Genomic DNA, 24,583 nt, shown 5'->3' on the forward strand with positions numbered 1-24,583 from the left:
GCCAGCGGGTAGGCTGGTGCCAGGGATGCATTGGGAAGTTTTGAGTTGGGCAATGATGCAGGCCATGTGCAGGCAAACAGGATTAGTTTAATTTGGCATCCTCGTCAGCACAGATATTGCGGGCCGAAGGGCTGTATCCTGTTCTGTGTTGCTCTATATAACTCCAAGACGTTTCCATGAAGTTATGGTCACCCTGGTGAAAAGGGGATTAACGCAAAATGCTGGAGGAACTCAGCAGGTCAGGCAACATCTAGGGAAATGAATGAACAGCCATCGTTTTGAGCCAAGACACTTCATTATGATTGGAAAGGAAGGGGGAGGTTGCCAGAATAAACGGGTGGGGAGGAGGGGAAGGAGGATAGCTAGGAGGTGACGGGGAAGCCAGGTGGGTGGGAAGGGTAAAGGCCTGGAGAGGAAGGAATGTGATAGGAGAGGTGAGTGGACCACAGGAGAAGGAGGAGAGGCATCAAAGGAGGTGATAGGCAGGCGAGAAGAGGTAAGAGGCCAGAGTGGGAATAGAAGAAGAGAGAAGAGGAATCGGGAAAAAAAATCTCCAGAAGGGAAAAAATCAATGTTCATGCCATCAGGTTGGAGGCTACCTGGATGGAATATGAGGTGTTGCTCCTCCACCCTGAGAGTGGCCTCATCATGCCATGAACTGGCGTGTCAGAACAGGAATGGGGATAGAAATTAAAATGTTCGACCACTGGGGAAATTCAGTTTTTGGCCGATGAAGTGGAGGTGCTCAATGAAGCAATTCCCTAAATTACTTCAGGCTTCAATGTAGAGGAGGTTGGATCAGACACAATGGACAGCTCCAACAGATTCACAGGTGAAGTGTTGCCTCACCTGCAAGGGAGATGTGAGGTTGGCCAGTGCAGGTCTGAAGGAATTTTGAGTAGTTGGTTCTCCGGATCAGCCGTGCATAGGGCTCGAAGGGCTGCTCAGACAGAGCCCAGTTACCTTCTGGGGTGACTCTCCCCTCAACGTGCATGTGGTGAAGGGATGTGAAAGAACGGGTCTGGTAATACAGATACACCATTACTTTCGAGTGGCATCATGGGTAGATGGAGTCGTGAAGATAGCTTTGGCACATTGGCCTTTGTAAATCAAAATGGTGAGTACAGGATGGAATGTCATATCGAAGAGGAGGAGGAGGAGGAGAAGATGGCGGCGCGACGCAGCTTACGTGGCCACTCCGGTGATATCTGTAATCTGTCAAGTAGGGTGCCGTGCACAGTCCTGATCTGATGGAGACAGACATGAGAGAACAGAGGAACATCCGGAGAAACTTCTGAAATGCCTTTTTCGCTGCGTTACTGTGTGATCCAGAAGGAGGGGAAGGTCCTGAATCCTCGGCTTTGCTCGTTGCTCAGTGGCCGGGACAGGGTCGAAGTGCTCGGCAGAGATGGTGCTCGGTGTCGAAGGGCTGGTCGGAGGCTCGAAGTTTTCGGACAGACTTGGAGTCAGCTGGGGTCGGGTGCTTCCAATGCATCAACAGTTGTCGGCGCCTGGAGGTTGATGGCAGAGAGAGTTTCTCCCTTCTGCCGCCTGCTATCGGGGACTATCGGGAGTCAATCGGAACTTTGAGACTTTTTTTTACCATTCTGTTGTTTATCAAATTATGGTATTGCTTTGCACTGTTGTAACTATATGTGGTCTTGTCAGTGTTAGTCTTTAGTTTGTCTTTTTTTTGTGATATCACTCTGAGGAACACTATCATTTCTTAAAGCATGCTTGCATTTCTAAATGACAATAAACGAGGACTGAGTGTCCTCATAATCTACGAAGGTTGTACGAGGTGATGGTGAGGACGATTTTGGAATATTGTGCACAGTTCTGATCATTTACCTGTAGGAAAGATATCAATAAGATTGAAAGACTGCAGAGAAAATTTAAAGGATATTGCTGGGACTTGAGGACCTGAGTAAAGGGAAAGTTTGAATTGGTTAGGACTTTATTCTCTGGAGCAGAGGAGAATGAGGGGGATTTGATAGGGTTATTCTGAATTATGAGGGGTATAGTTCAAAGTAAGTTTATTATCAAAGTACATAAATGTCACCATATATTACCCTGAGATTCAAGTGGGCGTAAACAGTAAGTCTGTTATAGAACAATAACCATAATAAATAAGCAAAAAATATCGAGAACATGAGATGAAGAGAGCTTGAAAGTGTGTGCATTGGTTGTGGGAACATTTCAGTGATGGGTGCAGTGAAGTTGAGTGAAGTTATCTCCTCTTTGGTTCAAGGGCTTGATAGTTGAAGCATAATAGAAGTTCCAGAACCTGGTGCTGTGAGTCCTGGGTCTCCTGTACCTTCTTCCTGATGGCTGCAGCGAGAAGGGAGCGTGGCCTGAGTGGTGGGGGTCGCTGATGATGGATGCTGCTTTCCTGCGATGACATTCTGTGTAGATGTGGTACCTGTGATGGACTGGGCAGCATCCGCTACTTGCTGTAGGATTTTCTGTTCAAAGACGTTGGTGTTTTCATACCAGGCCGTGATGCAGCCAATCGGTACACTCTCCACCACTAATCTATAGAAGTTTGTCAAAGTTTTGATGACGTACCAAATCTTCACAAACTTGTTTTTTTTTTAAAGAAAAGTAGAGGTGCTTTCTTTGTAATGGCAGTTCTGTGCTGGACCCCGGACAGATCCCCTGAAGTGATCACTCTGAGGAATTTAAAGTTGCTGACCCTCTCTGCCTCGGATCTTCTGATGAGGACTGTCTCATAGGCCACTGGTTTCCTCCTCCTGAAGTCAATCACCAGCTCCTTGGTCTTTCTGATACTGAGAGGTTGTTTCTGTGGCACCCCTCAGCCAGATTTTCAACCTCCCTCCTGTATGCTGATTCCTCACCACAACAGTGGTGTCGTCGCCAATTTGAATATGGCATTGGAGCTGTACTTAACCATACAGACAGGGTGAATGCAAGCAAGCTTTTTCCACTGAGGTTGGGTGAGACCAGAACTAGAGGTCATAGGTTAAAGTTGAAAGGTGACATATTTGAGTGGAACCTGAGCTCGAACTTCTTCACTCAGACGGTGCTGAGAGTGTGGAACGAGCTGCCAGTGGAAATGGTGGTTGTGGGTTTAATACTGACATTTAAGAGAAGTCTGGGTATGTACATGGATGGAAGGAAAATTAAGGGCCATGGCTCATGTGTGGGTCAATGGGACTATGCAGAATTATATTCAGGCATGGACTAGATGGGCCAAAGGGCCTGTTTCTGAGCACTTGTTCTGCATGATGATATTATTGGTTCAGAGAGTATGGCGTTTTCCCTGATAGTTCAGCAGCAACGTTTTCTATTTCTCTCGTGCCAGGAATGTCCCTTAGAGTTTCTAAGGACTACTGCCAGCATTAGCAGAGGAGGGGTTATGTTGTTAGCCAAGCCGCCAGAGTTCTGGGCCATTGATTGAGTTCAAATCCCACATGGCTACAGGGGGAATTTTCATTCAAGTAATTAAATAAATCTGAGTGTTAAAAATAAAAGCAGTTCTGTTGTGGTAACCATGAAACTGTTGGATTTTGTTTATTAAAAAAAACACACATCTGGTTCAGCGAAGGAGAGCTGCCTGTGGTGTGTGATGGACAACAGTTGATTAGGAGTGCAGCAGCCTCCTCTGTTCCAGGGTAGTTAGGGGTTAGGCACTGGCATCGATGGCCAAGTCCTGTGAATACAATCAAAGATTAAAGTTAGGCATTGGCTTGATTTTTCGTGTGCAAATTGAAACATGGAGTGACAGTCCGAGAATGTGCCGCGGGCAGCACGCAAGTGTCCATGGGACTGAGAGGTAGGAGCAGAGTCGGGCCATTCTTCCCACAGCCTGCTGCACCATTCCGTCATGGCTGATTTAGTATTCCTCTCAACCCCCTTCTCCTGCCCTCTCCTCGTCACCTTTGATGCCCCGGTTGAAGAACCTATCAACCTCTGGTTTTAAAATACGTAATGACTTGGCCTCCACAGCCACCTGTGGCAATGAATTCCACTGACGCATTGCTAAAGAAATCCCTCCTTGTCTCTGTTCTAAAGGGACGTCCTGGTATCGTGAGGCTGCATCGCCACACTGCTGGTGCCAAATGGAGCATCCCCACAACTTGCTAACCCTTAACCCATACGTGTTTGGACTGTGGGAGGAAACCCACATGGTCCCGGGCAGAACATACAAACTCCTTGCAGACTGAGGTGGGAATTGAACCCTGATCTTCTAATCGCTGGCGCTGGAAAGCGTTACGCTTACGGCGGCGCCGCTGTGCCGCCCCTAGTGAAGTGCACGGTTTGAACCACGGCAGCGAAAGGACAGCGTGCAAAAAGAAGTGACAAGCAGTCAGGTCAGTCTGGAGATGCTGAATGACAGGACACCTCAGTGATGGAACCGGTCATCTAAACACTGCCCTGCTGACAGTAACCCACTTGGCGATGGTGTAAAGCCGAGGCTTTAAAAGGCATTGGTCAAAGCAACACTCACAACACGCTGGAGGAACTCAGCAGGTCGGGCAGCATCCGTGGAAATGATCGGTCAATGTTTCGGGCCGGAACCCTTCGTCAGGACTGTAGAGCGAAGGGGCAGAGGCCCTATAAAGAAGGTGGGGGGAGGGTGGGAAGGAGAAGGCTGGTAGGTTCCAGGTGAAAAACCAGTAAGGGGAAAGATAAAGGGGTGGGGGAGGGGAGGCAGGGAGGGGATAGGCAGGAAAGGTGAAGAAGGAATAGGGGAAAACACAATGCGTAGTAGAAGGAGGCGGAACCATGAGGGAGGTGATAGGCAGCTGGGGGAGGGGGCAGAGTGAGATAAGGATAGGGGAAGGGAGGGGGAGGGAATTACTGGAAGTTGGAGAATTCTATGTTCATACCAAGGGGCCGGAGACTACCTAGACGGTATATGAGGTGTTGCTCCTCCAACCTGAGTTTAGCCTCATCATGGCAGTAGAGGAGGCCATGTATGGACATATCTGAATGGGAGTGAGAAGCAGAGTTGAAGGGGTGGCTACTGGGGGATCCTGTCTGTTGTGGCTGACGGAACAGAAGTGCTCGATGAAGTGGTCCCCCAATCTGCAGACTATTTTGTGTTTACAAAAGGCATTGGTCAAACTGCCAGCTGTACTTACGGCCCTCTGCAGCTTTTTCCCAATCTTGTACATTGGCTCCTCCATAACCATTGGGGCTGTTTACCCCTCTGATGGGACACCGGAAAATCAGCCAGAGATGGAAGCTCAGGAGCACAAGTTCAAGTTTATTGTCATTCAACCATATCCATGTATATCACCAAACAAAACAACGTTCCTCCGGACCATAGTGCACAGCAGTACATATAACTCACACATAACCCGTAAGGTAATATTACCACTAGTAAATTAACAAATAATGAGGTGCATTTATGACACAAGTTTAAAACGTAAACAGTATAATGCTATGCAGCACACACAAAATGTTAGAGGAACTCAGCAGGTCAGGCAGCATCTTATGGAAAAGAGTGAACAGTCGATGTTTTGGGCCGAAACCTTCATCGGGACGCGAAAGGAAGGAGGAAGAAGTCAGACTGAGAAGGTGGGGGGGAAGGGAAGAAGTTGTACAAGGGGGCAGGTGATAGGTGAAACTGGGAGAGGGGAGGGGTGAAGTAAAGAGCTGGGAAGTTCATTGGTGAAGTTCAAAGTGGAAGTTATTTTCAGAGTATGTGCATGTCACCACATACAATGTTGAGATTCTTTCTCTGTGGGCACAACAAAGTCTATAGAACAGAAACACTAAACAGGATCAATGAATAACAACCTCTTCAAATGCAATGTTTAAAACATTTATTCATTTATGGGATGTGGGCGACACCAGCTATGCAGCATTTATTGCCCATCCCTGATTGCCCTTGAAGGTGGTGATCCCCTTCTTGAACCCCTGCATTCCCCGAGCTGTAGGTACACCCCACAGTGCTCTTAGGAAGGGAATTCCATGATTTTAACCCAGCAACAATGAAGGAACGGCGATGTGTTTCCGAGTCAGTTTGGTGAGTGACTGGGAGGGGGATTTCCAAGTGGTGGTGTTCCCAGGTACCTGCTGTTCTCGTCCTTCTAGATGGTAGTGGTCGTGGGTCTGGAAGGTGCTGCCTTAGGAACTCGAGTGTGTTGTTGCAGTGCATCTTGTGGATAATACACACTGTTTGTAAATATAAGCAATAAATATGAGAGCATGAAATAACACGGTAAAGAGTCCTTAAAGTGAGACCATTGGTTGTAGAAACACCAGAAATAGAGTAAGTGTAGTTATCCCCTTTTGTTCAAGAGCCTGATGGTTGTGAGGTTGTAACTGTTCTTGAACCTGGTGGTGTGAGTCCTGAGGTACCTGTACCTTCTATGATGGCAGCAGCGAGAAAAGAGCCTGGTCTGGGTGGTGAGGATCTTTGATAGATGCTGTTTTTCTGCAGCAACATTTCATGTAGATGTGCTCAGTGGTTGGGAGGGTTTTACCCTTGACGTACTGGGCTGAATCCACTCACTTGTAGGATCTTATGCTCAAAGGTATTGATGTTCGCATACCAGGCCATAATGCAGCCAGTCAACATACTTTCCACCGCACATGTATAGAAGTTTGTCACGGTTTTTGATGAGGGAAAGCGATAGAGGGCTGGAGAAGGGAGACTCAGATAGGAGACGGTAGAAGACCATGGAAGAAAGGGAAGGAGGGGGGAGCATCAGAGGGAGGTGATGGGCAAGTAAGGAGGTAAGGTGAGAGAGGAAAATGGGAATGTTGAGGGAGAGCAGTTACCGAAAGTTCAAGAAATCGGTGTTCATGCCACAAGGTTAGAGGTTACCCAGATGGAATATGAGGTGTTGCTCCTCCAACCTGAGTGTGACCTCATTGCAACAGCACAGGAGGCCGTGGACTGACATGTCAGAACAGGAAGTAGAATTAAAGCACCGGGAGATCCTGCATTTTGTGGCGGATGGAGTGAAGGTGCTTGATGAAGTGGTCTCCCAATCCACATCAGTCTCACCATTGTGCAGGAGGCCATACAGGGAGCAGCAGATGCAGTATATGGCCCCAAAAGACTTGCAGGTGTCACCTGGAAGGACTGTTTGAGGCCCTGAATGGTAGTGAGGGAAGAGGTTCAGGGGTTGGTGTGGCACTTGCTCTGCCAGGAGGGAGACGAGTGGGGAGGGATGAGTGGACAAGAGAATCGTGTAGGGAGCGACCCCTGTGGAAAGTTGGGGCGGAGGGCAGAAATGTGTGCTTTGTGATGGGCTCCTGTTGGAGATGGCGGAAATTGTGGAGAATTATGTACTGGATGCAGAGGCTGATGGAGTGGTAGGTGAGGATAAGCGAAACCCTATCCTTGGTGGGGTAGCGGAAGGATGGGATGAGAGAGCTGACCAGCACGAAATGGAAGAGAGGTTGATGAGGGCAGCGTTGATGGTAGAGGAAGGGAAACCCCTTTCTTTGAAGGAAGACATCTCAGTTGTTATGGAATGAATAGCCTCATCCTGAGAGCAGATGCAGTGGAGATTGAGGAACTGAAAATAGGAATAGCATTTTCACAAGTGACAGAATGAGAAGACATATACTCAAGATGGCTGTGAGAGTTGGTGAGTTTGTAAAAGATATCACAAGATAGATGGCTTCCAGAGTAACGGACCAGGTAAATTTCAGGGCAGAGAGGAAGTTGGAGGCAAAGTTGATGAAAGTTGACAAGCTTCGCATGTGTGCAGGAAGCAGCACCAATTCTGCTGTCGATATAGCAAGGGAAGAGTTGGGGAGCGATGCCAATGTAGGATTGGAACATGGAACATGGATGCCACTGGGGCTTCATGTGCGTTGAGATCCGGGTGGTGGCTGGGAGTTCAGTAGTCTGTTGGCCGGGGGGAAGAAGCTGCTTCCCATCTTAACAGTTGTCCTAATGTTCAGGTACCTCTGGGTCAGAGAGATTGTTGGATGGATGGGAAGGATTATTAGCAATGAAGTGCACCTGATATTGTATCTTGGGTGGGTGGGGGGAAAAAAAGACTCAATTGTCCTCCCAGCAGACCTTGCAATCCTTTGTAGAGTCTTGCAGTTGGACTCTTTGCAATTTGTGCATGGACAGAGCTTGTGCCCTTCTGACTCAGTCTGACGTGCCTTCCACCATGTCTCCGCTATGCCAGTGCCCGTGCTACAGCTTGCATAATATTCGGGCTGTGACTACAGGATGTGACCCCATTTACTGCTGAGCCAGAGACTTCCTCACGGCGTCAAAATGAAACAGTCAGCAGAGTTCCTGTTTGGGTAGTACCTTGCGCGTTCTTTTTGGGACTGGCAATGGAGCACGGCTGACACACAGTAGGAATTGTTCGTAGCATCTGAATTAAATGTGACTCTGTAGAATTCATTGCCACGGGTGGCTGTCGAGGCCAGGTCATTGGGTATATGTAAAGTGGAAGTTGATAGGTTCTTGATTAGTCAGGGTAACAAAGGTTACAGGAAGAAGGGAAGGTTTGAGAGGAATAATAAATCAGCCATGACGGAATGGTGGATCAGATGGGCCATATAGCCTAATTCTGCTCCTATGTCTTTTGGTCTTTCATACAGACTGATTGAAATGTATTTGGAGATACAGCCCAGAACAGATCCTTCCGTCCCAGCAAGCCAATGATCTTTCACCTCTGCCTAATCACAGGGCAACTTGCAATGACCAATTAATCTACTAACCTTCAGACTGTGCAAGGAGGCTGGTGCTTCGTGTAGTTATGGGGAGAATGTACAAACCTCTTACAGACAAAGTTCAATCCCAGCACTGAGCTCCGACCGGGCAATTGGCACAACCCTATTACAGCCTCGCTACCGTGGCGCCCCCAGTGTTGTTTGAACGAACACAATGGGCTGAACAGCCTAATTTTGCTCCCTTTTATAGGAAGGAAGAGGGTGTCCTATAATGAAACGTTAGGGTGCAAAGAAGATTTACCTAGCAGATCTCCCAGTGGTCACCTACGCTGTGTTCGCCAGAGAAAGCAGGATCTCCCAGTGGCCACACATTTTAATTCCACGTCCCATTCCCATTCTGATATGTCTGTCCACAGCCTCCTCTACTGTCAAGATGAAGCCACACTCAGGTTGGAGGAGCAACACCTTATATTCCATCTGGGTAGCCTCCAACCTGATGGCATGAACATCGACTTCTCTAACTTCCGCTAATGCCCCACCTCCCCCTCGTACCCCATCCGTTATTAATTTATATACACACATTCTTTCTCTCTCTCTCCTTTTACTCCCTCTGTCCCTCTGACTATACCCCTTGCCCATCCTCTGGGTTCCCCCCCTTTCTTTCTCCCTGGGCCTCCTGTCCCATGATCCTCTCGTATCCCTTTTGCCAATCACCTGTCCAGCTCTTTGCTCCATCCCTCCCCCTCCTGTCTTCTCCTATCATTTCGGATCTCCCCCTCCCCCTCCCACTTTTAAATCTCTTACTAGCTCTTCCCTCAGTTAGTCCTGACGAAGGGTCTCGGCCCGAAACATCGACAGTACCTCTTCCTAGGGGTGCTGCCTGGCCTGCTGTGTTCACCAGCAACTTTGATGTGTGTTGCTTTACCTAGACCCCAGCTGGATTCGAGAAAGGTTTCTGAGGATAGGTTGAGCGAGCTGGGGCTTTTCTCTTTGGAGCGAAGGAGGTTGAGAGGTGACTTGATAGAGATGTACAAGATGATCAGAGGTGGAGATCGAATGAGAGCAGGATTCCCTCAAGGTTAACTTGCAGGTTGAGTCAGAGGTATGGAAGGTATATGCAATGTTAGCATTCATTTCGAGAGGGCTAGAATATAAAAGCAAAGATGTAAAGTTGAGGCTTTAAAAGGCATTGGTCAGACCACAGTTGGACTATTGTGAGCAGTTTTGGGCCCCTTATCCAAGAAAGGATATGCTGACACTGGTGACGGTTCAAAGAGGTTTATGAAAATAATTCCAGGAATGAAAGGGTTAACACATGAGGAACGTTTGATGGCTTGCTGGAGTCTGAAACAATGGGGGGGGGGTCTCATTGAAACCTGTTGAAAGGCCTCAATAAAGTGGAGGTGGAGAAGATACTTCCCACTGTGAGGGGTGGTGGTGGAGTCTAGACCAGAGAATACAGCCTCAGAAAACAAGGATGTCCCTTAAGAACAGAGATGAGGAAGAACTTCTTTAGCCAGAGAGTCTGTGGAGTTAATTGCCACAGGTAACTGTAGAGGCCATGTCATTGAGCGTATTGGAGGTGGAGGTTGATAGGTTCTTGGATACAGGGGCGCCCTTTCAAAACAGAGATGCGGAGAAATTTACCAAAGGGTGGTGAATTTGTGGAATTTGTTGCCACGTGCAGTTGTGGAGGCCAGGTCGTTGGGTGTATTGAAGGCAGAGATTGATATATTCCTGATTGGACATGGAGTCAAAGGTTACAGGGAGAAGGCCGGGAACTGGGGTTGAGGAGGAGATAGGAAAAAAAGGATCGGCCACGATTGAATGGCAGTGCAGACTCGATGGGCCAAATGGCCTAATTCTGCTCTTATGTCTTATGGTCTTAAGGCAGAGGTTGATAAGTTCTTGATCAGTACGGGACTCAAAGGTTACCAGGAGAAGGCAGGGGAATGATGTTGGAGGGATAATAAATCAGCCGTGATGGAACGGCGGAGCAGACTCATACTAAGAAGCTCGAGAGGCCAGCTTCAGTTCCCACTGACAGACTGATGAGCCCACTCCCTGGAACTCTGACTCAGAGCAGCTTGAACGGGTAGGGAACGATCAACATCAGAGAGCAACGAGAAGGTGAGGCTATCAGCTCCGGAACAAAGATAACATTCAGACTTTCTGATAGAGGGGATCCCACTTAAAGTGAAATTAATTAAAACCTGGTGATGTTTTAATGTTATCAGCTGTCAGAAGTAATTGATGAATAATCCTGCTTGGTGTTCCAAGACATAGGAGGAGAATTAGGCCATTCGGCCCATCGGGTCTGCTCTGCTATTCCATTATGGCTGATTTATTATCCCTCTCACCTCCATTCTCCTGACTTCTCCCTGTAGTCGTACTGATCAACAACATATCAACCTCTGCATTAAATACACTCAATGATCTGGCCTCCACGGCCACCTGAGGCTACAAATTCTGCAGATTCACCACTCTCTGGCTAAAGAAATTCTCCTTCAACTCTATTCTGAAAGGACATCCCTCTATTCTGAAGCTGTGTCCTCTGGTCCTAGACTCACCCCACTACAGGAAACATCCTTTCCACACCCACTCTATCTGTGGTCCTAGACTTCCCCACTTTGGGAAACATCTTCTCCATGTCTGCTCTATCTAGGCCTTTCAATATTTGATAGGGTACAGTGAGATCACCCCCAAATGGACGTCCTTCTATTCTGAGGCTGTGCCAGTGATGATTTCAGTGGGGACCTGGTTATCATTTCTCAGATTCGGATTCAGTTATTTATCAGATGCATCAAAGCCAGAGATCCACGAGGTCTGCCTCCCCAAGGAGAGGCCAAGCACCCTGCTGTGCTGTGTGAGATCAGGTTGTGTGCCCTGTGCTTCCTCCCCCACAAAGAGGCTTTAAGACGGATCTGTGGTGTGGGAAACTGAGGGTGAGGCAAGGAAAGGTGTTTTGTTAACATTCTTTAGATCAGAACCTTGTTGAAATGTAATCCCATGTTTATGCAGGTTTCCCACACGGACACTGTTCCTGTGTATAAATTCTTCGTGCTATCAATAGTGGCTGCAGGCTAGTATTCTCCGTGACCTTGAGAGTGTGACCGATGCCCTGCTGATGTTGTTAGTTCGTTAGCACCTGTGGAGAGGAATAAACAGTCGACATTTCAGGCCAAGGCCCTTCGTCAGGACTGGAAAGGAAGGGGGAAGAAGCCTGCATAAGGTGGTGGGGGAAGGTGAGGAGGACAAGGTGGCAAGTGGGAGGCGAAGGGGCAGGTGTAGCACTGGTCCATTATTCCCTTGTCCTTCCCCACTGGTCCCCCTCCTGGCATTTATCCCCGCAAGCAGAGCAAGTGCTACCCCTGCCCATTCACCGCCTAGTATGCAATTCCCCAGCCAATCTGACTTCTTTGCCACCCTGTCTACACGGGTGGCCACTGTCAGGGACCTGTGGACTTTGACCCCAGGATAGTAAGCGGTTTTCTTCTTGTCACAGGTACCAAGATACAGCGAAAAGCTTGCCCATCTATGCAGATCACTTCATTACAACGGGTTATTGAGATAGTACAGGGAAACCAACAATGCAGAATAAGCACCTTGTATTCCATCTGGTTAGCTCCAAACTGATGGCATGATTCTCAGTTTCTTTAACTTCTGGACATTTGTCCCCACCCCCTCCTTCTTGCTTTCTGCATTTCCCAATCTCTTTCTCCGCTTGTCCCTTCTCCTCACCTGCCCATCACCTCCCTCTGGTTCCCATCCCCTTCCCTTTCTTTCATGGTCCACCTTCCTCTCCTATCAAATTCCTCCTCCTTCAAACTTTACACCTTCCACCTATCACCTGCCAGCTTCTTACTTCAGTGCCTCCCCCCCACCTACGTTTCCCCTCACCCCCTCCCACCTATCACCTGCCAGCTTGTACTCCCTCCCCCTCCTCCAACCACCTTATTCTGGCTTCTTCCCCCTTCCTTTTCAGTCCTGATGAAGGGTCTCGTCCCAAAATGGTGAGTGTTTACTCTTTTCTGTAGATGCTGCCTGACCTGCTGAGTTCATCCAGCATTTTGTGTGTGTTGCTCTGGATTTCCAGCATCTGCAGAATCTCCTGTGTTTATTCAGAATAAAGATAGAAACGTAGAGCACAATACAGGCCCTTCAGTCCACAAAGCTGTGCCGAACATGTCCTTACCTTAGAAATTACTAGGCTTACCCATAGCCCTCTATTTTTCTCAGCTTCATGTACCTATCCAAAAGTCTCTTAAAAGACCCTATCGTATCCACCTCCACCACCGTTGCCGGCAGCCCGTTTCACACACTCACCACTCTCTGAGTTTTTTAAAAAAAAAACAACTTACCTCTGACATCTCCTCTGTACCTACTCCCCAGCACCTTAAGACTGTGCCCCCTTTGGCAGCCATTTCAGCCCTGGGAAAAAGCCTCTGACTATCCACACAATCAATGCCTCTCATCATCTTGTACACCTCTATCAGTTCACCTCTCATTCTCTGTCGCTCCAAGGAGAAAAGACCGAGTTCACTCAACCTGTTTTCATAAGGCATGCTCCCCAATCCAGGCAACATCCTTGATAAGTTACAGAGATTGCTCTGTACATCACTGTTATGAACAATCCTGCCACTAACTGTACACTTCCCTCGTGCATCAATTTAATTATTTTTAAAAAAGAGAAAATCTACAAGGATGTTGCCAGGACTTGAGAACCTGAGTTATAGGGAAAGGTTGAATAGATTTGGACCATCCCCTCGAGCGTAGGAGATCTGGTAGAGGTATACAAAATTATGAGGTAGGGTAAATGCAAGCAGACTTCTCGAACTGAGGTTGGGTGAGACTAGAACTAGAGTTCATGGGTGAAAGGTGAAATGTTTAAGGGGAACATGAGAGGGAACTTTTTCACTTGGAGGTTGGTTGTGAGTGTGAGATGAGCTGCCAGCAGAATTGGTGCATGTGGGTTTGATTGTAACATTTAAGAGAAGTTTGGGCAAGTACATGGCTGGGAGATGGAGGAAGGGATATGGACTGGATGCAGGTCGATGCGACTAGGCAGAAGTTGGATGGACAGGGACTAGATGGGCTGAAGGGCCTGTTTCTGTGCTGTCATCCTGTATAACTCTTCCAGGCTAGTACTGGCCCAGTTTACAGGTGAATTTTCTGTTGACCCTCGGTATCTTACTGCCCTTTTCCCCCTGGGGTCTAAATACTTTCCCAGTCATTGTGTTGTATAGCACAGAAACAGGCCCTTCGGCCCATCTCGTCCATACTGAGCAAGGTGCCCAGTTAGGCTCATCCCATTTGCCTGCGTTTGGCCCATATCCCTATAAAAACTATTCTCTCCATGTCCCCCTGCAAACGTCTTGAATGTGATTCCAGATTGTTTACCGTCATAGAGCACTTTAACACTGAAACAGGTCCTTTGGCCCATCTAGTCTGAACCTAGTCCTATCAACCCACACCTGGACCATAGCCCTACATATCCCTCCTGTTGTGTATTTAGTAATACTTGATAAATTTTGTATCTATTGCTTAATTAGGCATTCTTGTAAAAATAATTACTGGACATTTGTGAAAATACACTTAATTGTATAGGTCATCACACTACCACATGAAAGTAAAGACAAGGTCAGACCGGTATTTCGAACCCCGCATCTTCCCTTGGATTAGTTTAGTGGTTTGAAATTACAAAATGTAACACCTCCCATCGAGATACCAATCCAAATTATCTCTTAAATCTTGAACTGAACCGGCTTTGTCATTCTTCAGTGCACCTGTATAAAGGAGAACAAAGTGATTGTTAATCCAGATCTGATGCAGCATTTTTAAAAAAAAAAGTATAAAGAGCACAAATATATAAATCAACCCTATAAAGCAGAATGTACAAGAAACTGTTATATACTCACTACCCATTACTGTACAAGGGCAACAGTGAAGGTGTCCAGGCCTTCCTTCATCATGTCAGAAGCTTCCTCTCGGTTTTCACTATTGTCAGTCATCCAAATCCGGAGCAGAGACTTGGGAATACTGTCGCCGTCAGGCGTAGGATTCCTCACTGCTGTTTCCGTAACAGTTTTGTTTGACCAGTCAGGGTTGTTGGCCCTGAGCTGAACCCCCGAACCCGAAGGACCAGTTGGCCATTCGTAGGCTAGCTTCTGCCCTTTGACAAACAGGAGAAAATCTGCAGATGATGGAAATCCGAGCAACACACACACAAAATGCTGGAGGAACTCAGCAGGCCAGGCAGCATCTATGGTTTAAAAAGTACAGTCGGCGTTTTGGGTCGAGACCCTTCGGCAGGACCTTCACGAGGCATCAACTGTTCTTTTCTCCATGGACGCTGCCTGGCCTGCTGAGTTCCTCCAGCATTTTGTGTGTGTTGTTCTGCCCTTTGACCTGTTTGGCGTGGGTGACCCTACCAAGAGCCAAGTGGAGCATGGTAGTGTAGTGGTTAGCATAACGCTTTACAGTACCAATGACCTGGGTTTAATTCCCACTGCTGCCTGTAAGGAGTTTGTAGGTTTTCCCCGTGACTGTGTGGGTTTCCTCCAGGTGCTCCAGTTTCCTTCCACAGTCCAAAGATGTACCAGTTGGTAGGTTAATTGGTCATTGTAAATTGTCCCGTGATTTGGCTAGGATTAAAATTGGGGCATTGCTGGGTGGTGCAGCTCGAAGGACCTGTTCTGCATCATACCTCAATAAATAAAACCCTGGCTGCTGCTAGCATAGCTCTCCCGGGTCACTGAGGCACACACACTGCACTCCTCTCAGAGTGCGTTCTGTACATAGGCACGCATGTACGTGAAGTGACGCGAGGTGATGTTGGGAGCACTGTTGGGTGGGGGTGTTGATCAACCTTCCTACTTGGGGAAAGTAACTGTTTTTGAGTCTGCTGGTCCTGGCGTGAATGCCACATAGCTTCATCCCTGATGGAAGTGAGACAAAGTTGTCCCCACCTCTACCACCTGTTCTAGCAGTTCTTCTCAAGTTCAAGTTTATTGTCATCTGACTATGTGTTTAATCTACCAGATGAAACAGCATTCCTCCAGTCTATGGAGCACCAACAACATAAAACAAAATATTGCCATCGGTAAGGTAAGAAAACACAATTCAAAGATGTATGCAGTGCACAGCACAGGTAAACAGCTCACTGTCCTAATGATGAGACCTCAGCAGTGACAGAATATTCATTAGTCTCAGCCTGAGGGAAGAAGCTGTTACCCAGTCTGTCAATCCGAGTCCTGATGCTCCTGTCCCTCCTTGCTGATGATAGTGGTCAAACAGATTGTGGGACGGGTGTTGGTGATCCTTAATAGTCCTCTGCCTTTGTGGGCCATGGTCCAAGGTTGGAGTGTAAACCCACGAGTTCTGTGGACACTGTAAACACTGGTGAGAGAAGCAGGTTTAAGAACTGATGTGATCTTGACCTTGTTTTCATGTAAAGACGGAGCGTCTGCTATGTTTGAAATGTTGCTGAGGGAGGTAGATTACTAATCGATGTTTTCCCACACTCCCTAATTCCTGGAACCTCCAGAGCGTTGCCTTGGAAACAGTTCTCGTTGTGCATAATTTTCAAACGAACCTCGTCCTTCAGGGAATTTGTAGACAGGCACTTACTGCTTTGGTTGTGTGGTTTGAGTTTGATTCTGTTATTTACAGAAATCATTTCAATGACCATCAGGGTCTAGACCAGTTAGAAAAATGGGGCAGAGAAATGGCAGGTAAGGATTTAATGCAGACTGGTCTGAGGTGTTGCACTTGGGTAGGCCCAACCAGGGTAGGAGTGGTCGGGCACTGATGGATACAGTAAAATAGATCGATCTGGGAATACAGACCCATAACTATAACTACTTAAAAGTGGTGTTACAGGTAGATAGGGTCTTCAAGAGAACTTTTAGCACATTAGCCTTCATAAATCAAGGTACTGAGTATGTTGAAGTTATGTGAGATGTTGGTGAGGCCTAATTTGGAGAATTGTGAGATGTTTCTAGTTACCAGGGTCTCATCCTGAAACTTCGACTGTTTACCCCCCCCTCTATAGATACTGCCTGACCTGTCGAGTTCCTCCATCATTTTGTGTGTGCTGTTCTGGATTTCCAGCATCTGTAGAATCTCTTGTGTTTATAACCCTAATCCATACGTCTTTCAAATGTGGGAAGGAGCTGCGAGCAGCTGGAGGCCAACTTGTGTGGTCATGGGGAATGTCTGAATTCCTCACAGACTGAGGCAGGAATCCCGGCTGCTGGTGCTGAGAAGCATTGTGGTAACCACTACACTATCGTGAGACTAAGGAGCAGAATTAGGCCATTCAGCCCATCAAGTCTGCTCTACCATTCCATCATGGCTGATTTAGTATCCCTCTCAACCCCATTCTCCTGTAACCTTTGACACCCTGACTAATCAAGAACCTATCAACCTCCACTTTAATACCCAGTGACTTGGCCTCCACAGCCATCCGTGACATCAAATTCCTGACATTCTCCACCCTCTGGCTAAAGAAATTCCTTCTCGTCTCTTCATAAACCTATGCCATCCAAGGGAAAATGAGGACTGTTTATTTGGTCTGTCTCTGCCCCCTCATGATTTTATACACCGCTGTGACCTTCAGTCTCCTGAGCTCCAAGGAATTAAAGGGCTTCCCCAATGTCTCCCTGCAACTTAAGTCATTTAAAAAAAAGTACAGCACCGAAAAAGACCTGCTGGCCCCTGTGGTCTGTGCCAAACCATTTAAGCTGCCTCCTCCCATCGACCTGCTCAGGGGACTGAACTCTCCACAGCCCTACCATCCATGTCCCCGTCCAAACTTCTCTTGAACAAAATCGAGCTTGCATGCACTGGTCCACACTCTCGCAGCCCTCTGAGTGAAGAACTTCCCCTCCTGTTCCCTTTAAGCTTTTCAACTTTCACCCTTAACCCATGACCTGTGGTTGTCGTCCCACCCAGCCTCAGTGGAAAATATCCTGATTGCATCTACCCTACCGGTACCCCTCAGAATTCTGGATACCTAAATCAAATCTCCTCTCGATCTTTTATGTTCCCAGGAATAAAGTCCTATCCTATTCAAGCTTTCCATATCATAGTCATACTTTATTGATTCCGAGGGAAATTGGTTTTTGTTACAGTTGCACCTTAAATAATTAAATAGTGATAAAACCATAAATAATTAAATAGTAATATGTAAATTATGCCAGTAAATTATGAAATAAGTCCAGGACCAGCCTATTGGCTCAGGGTGTCTGACCCTCCAAGGGAGGAGTTGTAAAGTTTGATGGCCACAGGCAGGAATGACTTCCTATGACGCTCTGTGTTGCATCTCGGTGGAATGAGTCTCTGGCTGAATGTACTCCTGTGCCCACCCAGTACATTATGTAGTGGATGGGGGACATTGTCCAAGATGGCATGCAACTTCGACAGCTGGGTCTTCTTGACCCAGAAACAGCCTTGTAATTTTTCTCTGTACTCTTGCAACCTTATTTGCGTCTTTACCGTAGGTAGGTGAGCACATCCTGGCGACACTCTCGTAAATCTTCTCCCAGCTTTTCAGCAGCGTCGCAGGCACAGACATACGATGTGGAGATGGGGAAGTTTGGTATGTCACCAGGGGTTCTATAGGTGTGGTGTAGAGAGCATTCCAACTGGTTGCATCACCATCTGGTTCGGAGGGGCCACCGTACAGGACTGGAAAAAGCTGCAGAAAGATGTGAACTCAGCCAGCACCGTCACAGGCCCGAGCTTCCCCAGCCGCCAGGACTCCTTCGAAAGGCGAAGCCTTCAGATTGTAGCAACCATCATTAAGGGCCCCCATCAGCTAGAACATGGCCTCCTCTTATTACTGCCATCAGGAAGAGGAACAGGGGCCTGAAGGCACTCAACTGAAAGTTTCATTTGCAGCTTCCTCCCTTCTGCTATCAGATTTCTGATATCAGATGGGTGCATAGAGCTTAGAAAAATAGAGGTAGGGAAATTCTAGGCAGTTTCTAGTCTGCCCTGCCATTTCAACATGGCTGATCCCACTCAACCCCATACACCTGCCTCTTCGCCAGCTACTTTGATGCCATGACTGATGAGAAAATTGTCAACTTCTGCCTTAAGTGTACCCACGGACTTGGGCTCTACCACAGTCTGTGGCAGAACATTCCACAGATTCACTACTCTGTCTAAAAAGTTTTCTCCTTACCTCTGTTCTAAAAGGTCGCCCCTCAACTTTGAGGCTGTGCCCTCTAGTTCTGGATACCCCCACCACAGGAATCATCCTCTCCACATCCACCCTATCTAGCCCTATCTAGTTCTTTCAACATCCACCTTATCTAGTCCTGTCAGAAAACAACCACAGGGCTCGGCTGTGGTGTTGCAGCTGATCAGGTTGCTTCACAGTTCAAGTTCATGTTCATTCTCATTCAACCACACACATGTATACAGCTAAAGGAAACAGTGTTCCTCCGAGGCCAAGGTTTGGAATTGGATTATTGTTGTCACATCTACCGAGATGCAGTGAAAAGCTTGTCATACCCCTCAGATCACTACACAGTGCTTTGACAAGGTAAAACAATAACAATGCAGAATAAAGTGTAACAGAGAGTTCAGTGCAGGTGCAAACGATAACAGGTACAGGCCCAGAGGCATCAAACGCTTGTCTTCTGTTGCGATCCCCTCTACTTCCCGTGCTGTTCTGTGGAAAAAGATTATAGACTCAAGAAACATCAGACACGGGAACCAGGAGCTTAACCAGCAGAAAGAGACAGCAGACGATGGAGTCGGGAGCTTCTCGCACAGACAGAGGTAGCAGACGATGGAATCAGGAGCTTCTCCAGCAGATAGAGACAGCAGAGGCTGGGGTCCATAAGACTATAAGACTTAGGGGCAAAATTGGGCCATTCATTCCATTGTGTCTGCTCCGCCATTCCATCGTGGCTGATCCCAGATCCCACTCAACCCCACACACCTGCCTTCTCGCCATATCCTTTGATGCCCTGACTGATCAGGAAACTATCGACTTCCACCTTAAACATACCCACGGACTTGGCCTCCACCGCAGTCTGTGGCAGAGCATTCCACAGATTCATTACTCTAGCTAAATAAAAATCCTACTTACCTCTGTTCTAAAAGGTTGCCGCTCAAATTTGAGACTGTTCCCTCTAGCTCTGGACACCCCACTGTAGGAAACATCCCCTTCATATCCACCTTATGTAGTCCTTTCAACATTTGGTAGGTTTCAATGAAGTCCCCACCTTTTCCTTCTACATTCCAGTGAGTACAGGCCCAAAGCTGCCAAACACTCCTCGTATGTTAACCGTTCCATTCCTGGGATCATCCTTGTGAACCTCCTCTGGACTCTCTCCAATGACAACACATCCTTATTCAGATATGCAGCCCAAAACTGTTGACAATACTCCAAGTGCAGCCTGACTAGTGTCTTATAAAGGCTCAGCATTATCTCCTTGCTTTTATATTCCTCGAAATAAATGCCAACATTGCATTTGCCTTCTTTACCACAGACTCAACTGGTAAACTAACCTTCTGGGAGACTTGCACGAGAACTCCTAAGTCCCTCTGAACCTCTGATGTTTGAACCTTCTCCCCCATTTAGGTAATATTCTGCACTGTTGTTACATACCAAAATGTATTATCTTACATTTCCCAGCACTCTATTCCATCTGCCGCTGTTTTTTTGCACACTCTTCCAATTTGTCTAAGTCCTGCTGCAATCGCGTTACTTCCTCAGCACTACCTACTCCTGGACCTATCTTCTCATCATCACCAAACTTTGCCACAAAGCCATCAACTCCATTGTCTAAATCACTGACAATGTGAAATGTAGCGGTCCCCATACTGACCGCTGATGAACTCCTGAGCCTGGGGTACGGGCTTCCAAGCTTTTGTGTCTTGTGCCCGGCGGGAGAGCTGAGAGGAGAGGATGTCCGTTATGCTCTGCAGCCTCTTGCGTTCCTTTGCATTGGAATTGCTGTCCGAGGCCATGAGGCAAATGGCCAGGTTTTGGGCATGGGGGCTGAAGTGTAATGAGGCATTGATCAGACCACGTTTTGAGTATTGTGCACAGTTTTGTGCTCCTTATAGAAGAATTGAATTGACTTTATTGCTTACATCCTTCATATACAGGAGTAAAAATCTTTATATTACATCTCTGTCTAAATGTGCCATGTGCAATTTATAGTAATTTGTAATAAATATTATGTACAACAGGACAGTCAATATAACATAGAAATACAATTGTATCAGTATGAAATAATCAGTCTGATGGCCTGGTGGAAGAAGCTGTCCCAGAGCCTGTTGGTCCTGGCTTTTATGCTGTGGTACTGTTTCCTGGATGGTAGCTGCTGGAACAGTTTGTGGCTGGGGTGACTCTGGTCCCCTATGATCCTTTGGGCCCTTTTTACAGACCTGTCTTTGTAAATGTCCTGAGCAGTGGGAAGTTCACATGTGCAGATGTGCTGGGCTGTCCACACCACTCTCTGCAGAGTTCTGCGATTGAAGGAAGTACAGTTCCCATACCAGGCAGTGATGCAGCCAGTCAGGATGCTCTCAATTGTGCCCCTGTAGAAAGTCCTGGGGATTTGGGGACTCATGCCAAACTTCTTCAACTGTCTGAGGTGAAAGAGGTGCTGTTGTGCTTTTTTCACCACACAGCCAGTATGTACAGACCATGTGAGATCTTCAGTGATGTTTATGCTGAGGAACTTAAAGCAGTTCACCCTCTCAACCCCAGATGCATTGATGTCGATAGGGGATAACCTGTCTCCATTCCTCCTGTAGTCCAGAACCAGATCCTTTGTTTTTGCAACATTGAGGGAGAGGCTGTTTTCTTGACACTGCTGTGTCAGGGTGATGACTTCTTCTCTGTAGGATGTTCTGGCATTGGAGAGGGTCCAGAGGAGGTTCACGAGGATGATCCTGGAAATGAAAGGGTTAACATACGAGGAGCATTTGATGCACTCGGAGTTTAGAAGAATGTGGAGGATGGTGGTGTTGGGGGTGCGGGGGAGAACCTCACTGAAACCTGTTGAATATTGAAAGACGTAGAGCGAATGGACGTGGAGAGGATGATTCCCATGGTGGAGGAGTCTAGGACCAGAGAGCACAGCCTCCGAATACAAGGAGTCCCTTAGAACAGAAATGAGGAGGAATTTCTTTAGCCAGGGAGTGGTGAATCTGAGGAATTAATTGCCACAGACAGCCATGGCGACCAAGTCATTGGGTATATTTAAAGCTGAGGTTGATAGGTTCTTGATTAGTCAAGATGCCATGGGGAGGAGGCAGGGAAATGGGATTGAGCAGGATAATAAATCGGCCGTGATGAAATGGTGGAGTAGACTCGCTGGACTGAATGGCCTAATTCTGCTCCTGTGGCGTATGGTCTAACATGGTGGCCTACCTCCTCTGAACAGCACAAGGTTTCATGATTCACAATGACTGCACTTTGGGAAGGGTTTACTCAGTGAGAAGTCGCTCACCTGGGGGGGGAAGTGGGGGAGAGGGGCGCTACTGAATAATATCCAGATTACCCCTCGAAGTACTTCACAAGATGCAGTCGTGTTGTACGAAGCAGGAATTTATAAATAGCAAACGGTGGTTGTCAGGTAGCGCATGCTAACACACAACACACACGAAATGCTGGAGGAGCTCAGCAGACCAGGCAGCATCTATGGAAAAGAGTAAACAGTCGACGTTTCAGGCCGAGACCCTTCATCGGGACTCCCATGTTTGTCTTTCGGGTAAAATTATGTCCTGGGAAGGACAGTGAGTGGGAACTGCCTGTTATTTAATACCCCAAAGTATATTTATTTATTATTCAGAAATTCAAAATAGCAGGCCCTCCCTGCACCGCCCACCAACCTATCTTTTTAACCCTCGCCTAATCATGGGACACTTACAATGACCAAAATGACATACCAACTGGTATGTCTTTGCACTATGAGTGGAAACCCACATGGTCATATCAGAATCGGGTTTAATATCACTGGCATATGTCGTGAAATTAGTTGTCTTCTGGCAGCAGTACAGTGCAAATCATAATTATAAGCTATAAATTGCAATAAAAAATGTGTATAAAGAATTAAGTTAAGTACTGCAAAATTAGTGAGGTAGTGTCCAAGAGTTCAATGTCCATTCAGGAATCGGATGGCGGAGGGGAAGAAGCTGTTCCTGAATCGTTGAGTGTGTGCCTTCAGGCTTCTGTGCCTCCTCCCTGATGGTAGCAATGAGAAGAGGGCATGTCGCAGACGAAGGGGGTCTTTAATGACGGACGCTGTCTTTTTGAGGAGAACGCACAACAGTCCTGGAATTGAAATCCAAGCCCCAAGCCGTAACACGTGGCACTAACTGCTACGCCACGGCGGCACCCCGCGTTTTGCGTTTGACGGTACTGATGAATTTGGCAAGCATTGAGAGCATGACTGAACTGTTCTGACATTTTGTTTCAAAGGCAGCTCCTCAGCTGTGACCTTCCGTGTCACCGTGTTATGAGTGCAGTGTTAACTTTCTGATCTGTAGGTGAGAGTGAGTCAGGCGATGCTTAATGGGTAGCTGTCATGCGTGTCTCAGTGGGTAGAGCTCTCACCTGTGAGTCAGATGTTAGTGGGTTCGATCCCTGCTTGGGGAATGTGCGTGTGTAACTCAGACTGATATTTCTGACTGAGGTGGGAACTGTCAGAGGCAACAGGACTGAAGGATTGCAGCTTGCACCTAACACTTTGCTCAGGCACACTTCAGATTCAAATTAATCGGTCGTATCACGTGCACGTGGAAACATCCAGTCACACAACATGCTGGAGGAACTCGGCAGGTCAGGCAGTACTTGTGGAAGGGAACAAACAGCCGCTGTTTCGGGTCGAGACCCTTCATCAGGGCCAGAAAGGAAGGGGGAAGATGCTAGAATGAAAAGGTAGAGTGGGGGAGGAGTACAACCTGGCTGGGGATAGGTGACACCAGGTGAGGGGGGAGGTGAGTGGGGCAGGGGTGGGCGATGAAGTAAGAAGCTGAGAGGTGGTAGGTGGAAAGGGTGCAAAGAAGAAGGAATCTGACAGGAGAGGAGAGTGAGTGGACCATGTGGGGGGAGGGAAGGGAAGGAGGGAGGGGCACCAGAGGGTCATGACGGGTAGGTGAGGAGAAGAGAAGGACTGAAAAAGTATGCTGTGGAGTGTGTTGTTTGTCAACAATGAGCACAAACTAAAGATGTACTGGGGTGCGGGAGCAGCCTGCAAGTCCGCTTAGATAAGCGAGTAGAGGAAGTTTACAAGGATGTTGCATGGTCTGGAGGACCTGCATTCTATGGAAAGGACTTTATTCCCTGGAGCGTTAGAGAGGCAGCAGAGACCTGATAGATGTACACAACACTATGAGGGTTGTACATGGGGCTTATTCCACTGAATACCACACAAAATGCTGGAGTAACTCAGCAGGTCAGACAGTACCTATGAATTACTGGAAGGAGAAATCGATGCTCATGCCATCAGGTTGGAGGCTACCCAGACAGAATATGAGGTGCTGTTCCTCCACCCTGAGAGGGCCCTCGTTGTGGCGGAAGAGCAGACTGTGGACCAACATGTCGGAGCAGGAATTACAATGTTTGACCACTGGGAAATTACAGATGGAGCGGAGGTGCTTGACAAAGTGGTCTCCCAGTTTACTTCTGGTCTCGCCAATTTATAGAAGGCCGCATCGGGAGCACCGGACGCAGTATATCACCCCAGCCAACTCACAGGTGAAGTGTCGCCTCACCTGGAAGGACTGTTTGGGGCCCTGAATGGTGGTAAAGGAGGAAGTGTAAGGGCATGTGTAGCACTTGTTCCGCTTACAAGGATAGGTGCCAGGTGCATGAACATTGACTTCTCTAACTTCCGCTAATGCCCCACCTCCTCCTCGTACCCCATCCGTTATTTATTTATATACGCACATTCTTTCTCTCTCTCTCCTTTTTCTCCCTCTGTCC

The 24,583-nt window shown here is 47.5% G+C and overlaps 1 protein-coding gene across 5 annotated transcripts in view; it reads left to right on the plus strand.

The window, feature by feature from the left end:
- phactr2 (phosphatase and actin regulator 2) overlaps positions 1-24,583 on the plus strand; it is a 182,719-nt gene that overhangs the window by 46,909 nt on the left and 111,227 nt on the right. Inside the window, exon 1 of one of the 5 annotated variants that reach the window (XM_072264764.1) lies at positions 7,542-7,574. The exons of the other annotated variants lie outside the window; for them this stretch is intronic. Within the exon in view, the coding sequence (XP_072120865.1) occupies positions 7,559-7,574 (16 nt within the window). The 5' untranslated portion in view covers positions 7,542-7,558. Of the gene's footprint in view, positions 1-7,541; positions 7,575-24,583 lie in introns of those variants that run through there. 5 annotated transcript variants of the gene reach the window in all.

The sequence above is a fragment of the Mobula birostris genome, chromosome 8 (assembly GCF_030028105.1).
Source record: "Mobula birostris isolate sMobBir1 chromosome 8, sMobBir1.hap1, whole genome shotgun sequence".
In the NCBI taxonomy this organism is placed as follows: Eukaryota; Metazoa; Chordata; class Chondrichthyes; order Myliobatiformes; family Myliobatidae; genus Mobula; species Mobula birostris.